This window comes from Erithacus rubecula (assembly GCF_903797595.1).
Source record: "Erithacus rubecula genome assembly, chromosome: 3".
In the NCBI taxonomy this organism is placed as follows: domain Eukaryota; kingdom Metazoa; phylum Chordata; class Aves; order Passeriformes; family Muscicapidae; genus Erithacus; species Erithacus rubecula.
In genome coordinates, this window is record NC_136689.1 from 18,693,901 (window position 1) to 18,705,954 (window position 12,054).

Genomic DNA, 12,054 nt, shown 5'->3' on the forward strand with positions numbered 1-12,054 from the left:
GGGATTTCTCTGTGCTTGTTTTATTTATTTTTTTTTTTTCTGATTAAGCAGGTTCTGTTGTCTTTCCATTACAAAATCAGGTTCCCATATCTAGAAGGTATTATGTGCCCTTTAATGTTTATTTCCATCAGTAAGATATATGCTCAGGGGAAAAGTGTGTTTATCTAAATATAAGGCATCATTTGTTGGAACTAAAATAGAGCAGACAGGGAAATATTATACCTGAGGCTTATCTGAGTATTCTGAATGCCAGATTACTGTATCTCTGCATTACACTTCAGTAGAGACAGCAAGACTAAAGACCGATCAAAATATTTTGATGTATATTCAGCCTTTCCATCTACAATAAAAAAGATATTTCAGTCTACTTTTTTAAAGTTAATATCAGCATTTTTTTTCTTGCTTTGGAAAAGCTTTTCTTCAGTATAGCAAAAAGACTGAGTTGCTTTACTGTGATAATTTATGGCCTGAAATGTTCCAATCTATTATCTGACTAAGAAAAGAGTCCTTCCAGAAAACACAGAACAACACTCTCCCTCCACCAAGGAAGCTACTATATTTTCTAACAATGTTTAGAGAATAAATCAAGTGTCTTCACAGTTTTCTGAATATCTTTACTGAACTGTTCACTTTGGACAGCAATTCAAATTTAGCATGTGTCTGTTAGGTCTGGAAAATGTTATAAGGGTGAGTTTACAGATTATTTTACTGCACTTACTTTGCCTAACTCCTGAAAAAGAAAATACAAGAAAGAAATACAAGAAATACAGAATAGCTGTTTAAAATCTATCCTGAAGTCTACTTTTAAAAAAACTAGTATTTTTAAATTATTATTCAATGTAAATTCTTTTCCATGAATATGATTCACAAAGTTCACTACAACACAAAGTACTACAAGAGGTAGAGATCAGAAATAGTGACACTATCTTCAGCTTTTACACTTCAGAGCTGCTGTTTACATTTATGAAAGGGAGGAACTCCAAGTTAAATCTCCTATAGTTAAATCTCATATATTTTTTAGCAAGCATGTGAGTCTGTAGCCTGGTAAAAACATTATAATGTGCATCATCTAATAAAGGGTCATTACTTTTGTAATTCTGTTCAGTCGAGCGTGTAGCAACCCCATGCAAGAAAAAAGGCCCTTGATTTTCAAGGGATCACAGGATATTGGTTTATTTCAGTGAAGCACTTGTACTTCCACAAAGGATGAACATTGAATTAATGTGTGGATTCATTTACTCTACCTACCAAGTTTACTTTTGAGCATACCTACATTATGGCAAAATTTAACAATCCAGGTCAAAGATTAACAATTAGACTGATTACTGAGTTGCACATATGGACTGCCTAATCTTCCTACTCCAAATGTCCAGTCCAGACCATAACCTTAAATAAAGAAAAATATGGAGCAGGAGCAAGTGCACAATGTTTTACTGCTTCAGAGTTTCAGGCCAGAATGGGAGAGGCCATTGGAAAACCCATTGACTTGATCCAGATTTTTAAATGGAGCAGTGTCCTTCCATCTCCATCAACCTCAGCAAAAAATGCCTTCAGACAAATTGTGTCTGAAGATTCATTAGGCAAAGACTAACAGACTCATTTTTTTCCAACTGTTCTGTAATAGAGAAATGGCAACAAAATATTTTCATAGCTCTGAGGTAGAAGCAAGAACAATGAAACTGTACTCACACTACTCAGATCACAAAGGCAGAATTAATTTGAAAAGGAAAAACAAGCTTATTTTTAAATATTCACCTTTCTATGGCAGAATCATGCCTAAATATTATTGTACATAAGTTTGCTTGCTTAGCTTTTCATCGATTTTTCCTTTCAACACCTTTTTACATTAATAAACAAGCCTACATTTTTTTCTCAGAGTCGATTTTTTATTGCAACTCATTGATTTAATTCCTCAAGTATGTTTTTGATCCTTAAGCTGTCTTTGGCCTTGGTGTCAGGGCTTTTTCCAGTATTTAACCTTTGGTTTTAGTTAGTTACACTTTTACAACTAAACCACCCTTGAGTACTTTTGCAGCAAATATCTCTGAGGATGTGAAAATGTCAAACCTTTTGAGCTGGGGAGAAGGCAACCTGCTTGTGAACATCTGAGGGAATCATCTTTATGAACTCACCTAAGCCACGCTACAGAATTTAAAGTTATAATTTTAACCGAAGATTGGATTAACACACAAAGAGATACTTACTGCAGTCAGCTTCATCTGATAGGTCTTCACAGTCTGGTTTATAGTCACAGATGAACTGAGACTCTATGCAATTCTTATTCCCACACACAAAATCAGTGAGGGCAGGGCATTCCCTGGGGTTCTCTCCAACTGAAACCAACAGGACATTTAAATCAGCAGTGCAATTAAGTCAAAGGATGCTCTTTTTAATTTGTTAACTATTATACATCATGGCTTTAGGGTTTTACTGCTTGCAACAGATGAAATTTGGTCTCACTCTTTCAGTGTTGCATTATGTATTTCTAGATATGATTCTGTATTTCTACTGTATTGGCTTGTCCAAAGATCCAGAGGTAGGATACTTTGGCTGGAAGAAAATTCAATTCAGCATCAACATAATTGTGTCCCTGGTATTTTTATTGTGGACATTCAATAAAAAAAGGGTTCCCTGGGTTGTTGAAAAGTAGGCCGACAAAAGACTTTATTCTACTCATAATTATATTTTTTTTGAAAATAACATTTTGAACTGAGAAAAACCACTGTTATACAAGTTTGCACAATAAACTTTTAGAGCCTTAATAAGAAAGACATTTAACCTTTTTTGGAAGAGTTTAGACAAATTGCTGTTCTGATTGTGTGAACTGCTGAGAAATTTCTCTTATGGTATTTAATATACAAATCTGTTTTAAAACGATTTGTGTTCACCTCTGAAGGTGAGTGAGAATCACCTCATAAAATGAAAGTAACTTAGTAACTTACACATAAAACACTGGGTTCAAATCCAGAGTGCTGAGATTCAGCCATCCCTGGACTGTAAGACTATAAAGGAACTTACATTAGTTATTTTTTAGTTCAGTGCACTGTGCATAATTTCAGCCAACAGTAATTGAAACAGTTCTGATAACCCCAAATGCAACACTTCAAAAGCACTCTGATAACCTTAGATTGCCTTTCAGTCTAGAGCTTCAAGTTCTGCAAAAAGACATTTAGGACAATTTATTTGACTGTATTCATTGCAATGTGTTTAATTTTTTCCTTCAAACATAACTAAAATGTGCATATTGTTAAACACAGTCTGATCAGAACACCATGATATTTACCTTTGTGCAGGCTCATATTTCCAGAGGAATTGTTATTGTTGTCAGAGTATTAATTTCCTCAAATAGTAGTACTTACTGAATTTTACAGACTGAGGAACTGCATTCTCATTGAAGCAGAATAGGAAAAGAGAAGGAAACTTTCAGGTTTGTTTCAACATGTACTCAAAGTAATATTAAACAGAGTGACAATACAGCATTAAAATGTAATCTGTACATTTAAAATGAATAGTACAAAAAAGAAGAAAAATTATCACTGCTAACATTGGTTACTTGCAGAACCTCAATATTTAAATTTTCAGCTTTGAAATACAGAAGCCCCTGTGCACTGACATACACTCACAAATATTTTCAAATTGATAACTCTCTAATTGTTTTGTTTTTTAATTTTTCACTGTCAGTTTGATCTGATTAGTGTCAGGGGATCCACACCAGAAACAAATTGTCATGAATGCCTTAAAAATATTAAAAGCTATGGCTGCTTTTTACAGACAATCCATGTGTCAGAGAGTCATTAGCAGAGGAACAGAATCCTTAGGCAGGTTGGGTGGGATCATGTCTTCTTTTTTTGGGTGTTTTGGATAATACCAATGGATGGAGACTCAACAACCTCTTTGGAGAGGCACTTGTGTTGGGTGATCCTCAAAGTAAAGTGGTTTATTGTGTTCACATGAAATTTCCTGGTTTTTGAATTTGTATCCATTGCATTCTGACAGAAGGCTCTTTTGAGAAGAGTCTAAAACTTTATCTCCACTCCCTCCTCTGCACTGGAAAATTAAACTGCTTCCTTAAGTCATTCAATGGCTTAAATAATGACAGAAATTAGGTAATTGCAGATCCATTAGCATAAGGTAATTTTCACTGCATTTGAAAGGGCTACATTACCACCATGCAAGTGAGTGACTTTTGGAAATCCATGGCATTGTGACTGATCAGATTCCACACCATTATCCACATGAGCAACATTATGTTATGTTACTCTATCATTTATATTTAGCACTTAATTACAGTTGTTCTTTTTTTTTTTTTTTTTTTTTTTTTTTAACAGGCAACTTAATAGTACTTCAAACATACTATAAATCAGCATTTAATAATGTTATTAATCTCTTTGGTTATCCTAAAATAAAACATGTGGTTCCAACACAGACATAATGAAGTTTTTTATCTCAATGGGTGTGACTGTCATAAAGACAAATTTACATGCCTATGAATTTTATCCTTTTGGAGTAAGATCTTGTTTATATGTAATTTTTTGGGATAGTAGGCAACATTCAGAATAATGATGGATTTTCTGCTAAAGTCTTTGGCAGAGAGAAATCAAATCCCTCTTGAAATCAACATACTGGCATTAGCAGTTTAACCAAATATTCTAAACTCTATTTGGAATTACGTCATAAAAAAATCAACTTTCCATAGTACACTCATTCTGGCCAAAACTCCTACACCAGCTAAGAACTAAAATAAAACAATAAATATGGTGCAACTTCACCATAAGATGCATCTTGCATGTCAGCAAACCCAGAGCCAAAGACAAGTTCACACAGAAGTTGTAGCTTAGAAGATCCATTTTACAAGATAATAGTCAAATATAATATAAATAATATTAAAAATAATTTAATCAGAAAAAAATATGCTTAGGAGCATATGGGAAAATATTTTAGAAACTACTTTAAACACAGGAAAAGAAAGAACATTAAAAATATTATCTTTCTCAATTTTAATTTTTGCCCTCAAAATTACAGGGTTGCCAAAATCTGACTTTATGTCTATCAATACTGGATTTGGAGAACAGCAATCTAACGTCACACCAGAGAGTTTTAGTATAAAGCAAAACAAGCTCTTCTAATTAACAGCTATATTTTTAAAGCTGATATTTCAGACACAATGAGAAATTTTCATTAAGTCTTATTTCTTTGTGCATGTTGGTTTTTTTGGGACTTCATTTAAAAGTATATAGCTTTTTGTCTGATCATATTCCTGTAATTTGATGACAAGAATGAAAACATGTATTGGATGATGGTTGATTATATATAGCATGCAATATTATATTTTTTCCCAATAATCAAGGTTATAACATTCCATGAAAATCCAAACATACAGAAAAACTATTTCTAAGAAGAAAAAAACTGTGAAAAAATATGGGAAATTTAGTTTCTTGCCTCTTTCTTCTCTTAAGAGTTCATGAAACCTGTAAGGAAAAAACCTTCTAATTATGAATACATGCCAAACAAATTCAGACAAAGACTGTGACAAAAAAGGTTATCAGTGGTACTTCCTTATGGTGTTACTCTGAAATTATCTTTGAGCAGGTACAACATTAAAATGGATAAGTGAACTACAGCAAGCAAAAGAATGAGCTGATGGCAGGTGTGGAAATGTCACAAATGTGGATTTTTCACAAAATGGGAGTAAGATGAATTACAGGGAGTTTAAGTGTTTTTGATATGTATTAAACTAATTTCTGAATATGCTATGAAAAATTTGTGGGGAGCTATGATGCCCAAAATAAAATGAAAACATTTCATTGTCATTTAAGAAAACTGCTGACCATAAAGTATCCTGGACTTGATGAAAAAGCCATAAATGCTGGGTTTTGACCTGATCTTGTCCCAAATCTTCAGTTTAACCCCTAAACTAAACAATTAAAAGTTTATTCAGCTCTAGACATAAATTTCACATAATGAAAAATATCCTTACAGATATGGAGTGTTGGTGTACAGGCATAGCATGAGTGACAGAGAAATGGATCAGAGCTACAAAAACAGCTGGTAGAGAGTGGGAACCATTTGGTCTTGGTTTTTAATGAGAACAGAAACTCCAAATATATTTATTGATTTCCAGCACTCTTTGATATTTCTTGGGCTAGTTATTTGTTTTGTATTATGTTTTGATCTTTCCACCAGTTACTCAGTCCAAAAATCTGCGGGATCTGAATACTATATATGTTATGTTGTAGGTTAAAAGACCACAATCCATTCCCTTCCCAGAAAAAAAATTACAATATTATATGCAGGAAAAAAATCACCCCAAACCAAAATAAAATTATATAGAATATTAAACACAAGCACAGATAAGAAATGACTAGCTTATGATAAAAGCCAACCTTTAGATTAGCACAGAAATAACTAGATCAACAAGAATCAGTGGAGTAATTAAACCATTTATATTCTCATAGGTCAAAGTTATCTGGCAGCAGCACATATACCCTTATAAATCACTTTTTATCCTTACATTAAATACTTGGGGATTCGACTTTTATAAATTAAAAAACAAAAAAAACAAAAAAACCAAAACCCAAAAACTAAACCCAAACTATTGTTATGCTATGGAAAAATTGCATTTTTTTGGTGCCCATTTATTTTTTTTGCCCTCACAACTGCAGCTTTTCCAAAAAGCCAGGACACAACAAGAAACAAACACAAGACATATTTTAGATGAGGTAGTAGCTAATGACTGCATGTTATGCAAATCCCTTCACCAAATGAAATGGTAGTACTTGAAAAGGAAAAAGCATATACAGGATATCACCTTTCAGCTAAGTACAATTTTGTATTGATGCAGCAAAGAGCCATATAATCTTCAAAGTAGTTTCAGAGGCCAAAAGAGCTGGCTTGGCTTCTGGATCACTAAACCCTGCAAAATAAGCATATTAATGGTGGTTGCCACAGAACTTACATTTACATACACTTGCTTTGCTTTCTGCATGCTTTGCTCTGGACAATGCAATTCTCAGAATACCAGCCAAGATCTTCCCTGCTAAGGATAGCCGTGTGTGCTTGTGTACATGTAGAAAGCACAGAAAACACAGTTGCACATCATGCACACCACAAATAAATGTGACTCTGTTGTGGATACAGCACAAGGTGCAGCTATATTTATTTTATAGCCATCTTCAGTGTATGTTATCTATGGAAGACTAACCCATATAATAAACATAGAATTTATAGACATGACAAGATTCACTTGGAGATAGCTGATAAATAAAACATTATTAACTGGGATATTTTTTTTCCAATTACCAGGAAAGACCTGACTATGAAAGAACTCACAAATCCACTTTGCTTTCCTTTAAGTTTGCATCTAGAAGACAGCAACAGGTCAGTGACTATTTTTCTGACTCTCTGAGTACAAGAGCTTACTTGCAAAAATGCTTTGTAAGATGTAAATATTCCTGTGGTACCCATTACATCTAAAATCACAAAAATAACCAGACAGGTCGAATATCAGTCCTATAAGCCATAGATTCCTATTGTTTGAAACAAAATGGGTAAGGCCAAAAATATTTAAGTTTTAATAGATGGCACTAAATATCATAGATGTGGTGACACTGTGTGAATATTTAAAATACTTATAATGAAAGAAGAGATTGATCACACAGGAGGAGATGCTGTAGTATTACAACACTACAGACAAGCAGGGTCTGCCTCAAGTTCAATTATTTAGCAAGAGTCTCATTTCTGCTCTCCAGGGGAATCACATGCACCCCACAGTGCACCACCACCATGTCAGCAGTGTGAAATGAAACACAACATACAGTGTATATTCAATTGAAATGAGCCTTTTTTTTCCTCATTATTTGTCTTTTTATGAATTATGGTCCTTTCTGAGTAGAAATGTGTTCAAATTAAAGTTGAAAATTCACCTTTTTCTTTTTTTTGTTGTTTAAATTTGTATTTTAGTAGGGGTACTCAATCCACTTTTCTCCCCTCTTTCACGACACTTGAGATATAGGAATAAACAAATATTTTTTAAAAATTGAAACATCATGTTAAAAACATAATTATATTAAAGGAAATTTAATTTATAAGTTTCACCCTTACTTTAAATTGGAATTTATGAAATACACACTCCCAGAAGGTTTCATTACTCAACTGTACTCTGAGATTCAGAAATTATGAAACACAATTTTCATCAAGTTTTTCATTTGTGTACCTCAATTGCTCAGTACTCTTTTCTGCATGACTTTTTATAGAACATTATAATTGTATTAGCAAACTCATCAATAATGCTTCTCTCCATGGATGACCTTGGAAATCTCTTGCAAGGAAAACTAGATGAAAAGTTTCTCTGCTAAAGCAAGCAAGATGTAATTTCAAATAAAGTTCTTTTGTAATTTTAAAACCATAGAGGATTCTCCTAATGGAATATATCACTCAAAAGACCATATTTAATTCAAAGATATGTTTTGACTCCCACATAAACAGTAGATCTAACAAATTATATTGCCTCTTAGGAGAGGATCTGACCTGTAGATACAAAATTTTTCCAAAGGACTTCCCAAAGCTGTTCAAAGCAAGTACTGTGCCTAAGACCTCCAATAACCTGGAAGAATATAAAATTTATTCATAGTGCTGGAAATGCAGAAGTGGTTCTGTGGCTCAAGCAATACAAAAGATAAGAAAATTCTCTTTAGCTTCTAGTGCTGATACCATGGAATGTATAAATCCACAGGAGACAAGGACAGAAGCTTTTATATTTGATAAAGACTGAAAAACCAGCTTTGGCACACAGTGTATCAGCAGGATAAGGATCTCATACTCATAGTCCTCATATAGGGATCTACCATATTTTGCTTAATACCAAAGGACACACAAGGGAGAAGCACTGAGGACTGAGCAATAAGGATCTGGTTGTTCTAGGCTTTATCTCTTTGGAATCTGCAAGTGGTAAAAGAAAGGGAGAAGTGGAAATAAGGCAAAAATCATGAGATGCTTTTGCAGAAAATCCTATTTCCCAGTAATTATGGACAAGTTCAACAAGATAAAAGTGTCTCCTGAAGCAATTTCACACGAGATCTCTGCTTCTTGGTCCTTTTCCAACTCACTGTCTGTCCTCTATCCTAATTCCAGTGTAGAGTTACATTGCACCCCAGAAAGTTCAGATGAATAGATTATTTTCAGAGTTTTTCAATGATATCTATGATATCAATGATATCTACACTGAAAGTGACTGTCAAGCTGTTGCTTTCACTGTGACACAGACTCAATCAAAACTACTCAATCACAGCACTCTCCAGTTATCACAGATATCCTAGAAGCATTTCATATGAATATTTCATTTCTTTAACACAGACTTGTCCTAATGTGGCGCCCAGGGGTTGTTGTGACAGACCAAGGGAGTGGAGCACACAGTGCAAGCTGCAATTATCTGCAACAAGGAGACACTTCCCCAGCTGGGTGCTCTCCCTGTCTCTGCAGAATTGCTGTTAGATGTGAAATTCATCTCGGGTACCACCCTGCACAGGGGTGTGTGATGGGTCACAGGCAGTTTGGCTGCACTGGAAGGGTCCTGACTGTCTAGAGTCATTTTACATGGAAATGAACTCAGGCTGGGTTGGGGTCATCCTTCTAGTGCCAGCTTTACAGACAAAGATTGTAAGTTTTTAAAAAAAAGATAGAAAGTCCATTCCCCTCTACCCTGTATATTTTAGTAGCCATAAAAAGCCTTCTATTGTGGCCCATTTGAAATAGGTGGAGTCAAAAAATCTACAACTGGGTATGAAGAACAAGCATTATGTGAAGTAAATGTCAAAATGAAGAGATTTAAATTTTAACTGAAAATCTGAGCTTACAGTCATGTGGCAGCAAACCAAATTATCTTTGGAGTCAGCAAATCTTCAGAAGTTTCCTGTGAGATAAAAAGAAACTTAAAATGCCACTGAAAAATGAGGTAAAAGTTATTTCTTGTTTCTCATATTCAGAACTCTGGCATTCCTAGAACATCTCTGAATGTTGCAAAAAGATGGTGAACAAATCTTTTGGTTAAGCTCATGCATTTTTTACAAAAGCAGAAACAGAAATCCTAGTTTACAGATATGTTAATGACTTCAGAACAATGCAGTAAAATTGAGATAATTCTGTGGCTTTCAAGCTGATGCCATATTTCTCTTTATTAAATTTTTAAAATTTTAATTTTCTTTTTAAATAAGGTTGTCAAATGAAATTCTTTTCCCAAATCCAGACTGCACCCTATTTGCCCCTTTTATAAAAATTAATTTATATTTTTCAAACATTTCTAGAAAGCCCTAATATTCAGTGCAGTTTAAGCATTTCTGCATAACAGGACTTGTGCAGGAATTCACATCTTCCCCCAGTGTAACTGGCAGCCCTGGCAAGCTGAGTTGAAATTCCTCCACATCTGTCCTTAGCACTCTGCCTTCCCCCTGAGTCCTTCCTACAAGGGCATAGAGAAGGGATGTCCTCTGAAAAGCACCTGTGACTGATCTTCACACTGCCAAAAGGGAGATTATTTCTTGTTCAGAACCAAATTGTGCATATCTGTACCCTCTGCTGAGTGTAATGAGATCTAAATTCAGTAAAATTTTCCCTCAAATGATCAAGTACATTCATGTTAATGTATGTTACACTAAGCCAAATTAAGTTAAAGATATCAAAATGTCTAGACTTCTCAAAATGGAATTTCTTCTTCTGTAATGAAGAAGATTAAACATGTAGCAGAAAATTTGAAACTGACAACTCATCGTGAAATCAAAGAATAATTTCCTTGTAAAGGCAAAATCCAAATGTTACACTAACAATTAAGTAGTTCATCCTTGATTTTAGCACATTTACTGAGAAGTTTTAGCCAGGTCATGTAATTCCAGTGCCCCATGTCAGAATACCCTGACACTAACCTATTATAAAACTAAATGAAAGTCACAGTAAATAATTAAAATATTTGAAGGGGGAAAAAAATAAAATTAAAAAACCTGGGCATACATTCTGTCTGCACATCAGTGAATATCCTGAGTGACTAATTTAGGTCTGGCAGCTTTCTCTGTCTGAATTTCCTTCCCTCTCACTTCTGGGCCAGATTTTTACTGAATACTTCTATTATCAGAGTTTGAACTTCTCTCAAGTGTTTGAGAAGAAGGAACTAAATTCTCCACTAAACACAAAGCTTTGCATGATACATAGCTGAGGATTCAAAGGAAACACTGGCTTGTTTTAAAAATAAAAAAGCTGGCCTACATACACAAACCCTAGGATGTTTTAGTTATTGCCTCTCTGATCTGCAAAGCTAGGATGGAATTCTAATGAGAAAGGATTTTTCTGCTGAGACTTTCAAAGCTTCTTGTTTATGAGAGCACAGAAGTAAAGTTGTTCAAAGGACTTCAGTGCCTTCACCTACGGTCTTTGCCATAAACAGTAGGTGAGGAGGAATACAAAGATATGAGGAGAAAGGGAAAGAAGTTTACTGCCAGGAAAACAAGCTTTATTATATTATATGAAAAATTTCTGTTCAGCTCAATCTCGTGAAGCGATTTCCTATTAATAGGTTGTGGAAATTTTCTTTCTTTTAAAAATTAATATAATTGTAACGTTAGGAAAAAAAGTTGTGGAGTCTGACAGTCAGCTGACAAAGGTCACTGGAGTTTACACAATGGTTCTGTCTTATTCTTGGATTTCTATGACACTGAATTCCCAGATTATGAAAAACTACATAAATCAAATAATAGCAAAAGGTTCTAGAAATTTCCATCGAATTTTAATTCAGAGTTTTGATTCTCTAATTTTTATCTATCTTCCCCTGTTAGTTTTTGAGGTGGTGGCCTGGGATGCCAAAATCAGTATATGTGATATGGCTGAGTCATGAACATGTCCATGCTTATATTGCCTGTTGTGTATCTGAGAGCACAAAATTCCTTTTCTTTACAATTACATATGCACAAAAATGCACTTCTGCTAGCAGCATGCCTGAGAAACCATGCTCTTGGTTCACTATTATATGACAGTGAGCCATCAGCTGGGAAAGCAGATCAATAATGCTTGAAG

The 12,054-nt window shown here is 34.4% G+C and overlaps 1 protein-coding gene across 1 annotated transcript in view; it reads right to left on the reverse strand.

The window, feature by feature from the left end:
* Nucleotides 1–12,054, reverse strand: part of MALRD1 (MAM and LDL receptor class A domain containing 1) — a gene marked incomplete at its 3' end in the record, with an annotated part of 232,335 nt that overhangs the window by 75,404 nt on the left and 144,877 nt on the right. Inside the window, exon 29 of the mRNA XM_079302558.1 lies at nt 2,205–2,333. Coding sequence (XP_079158684.1) covers nt 2,205–2,333 — 129 coding nt within the window. The remainder of the gene's footprint in view (nt 1–2,204; nt 2,334–12,054) is intronic.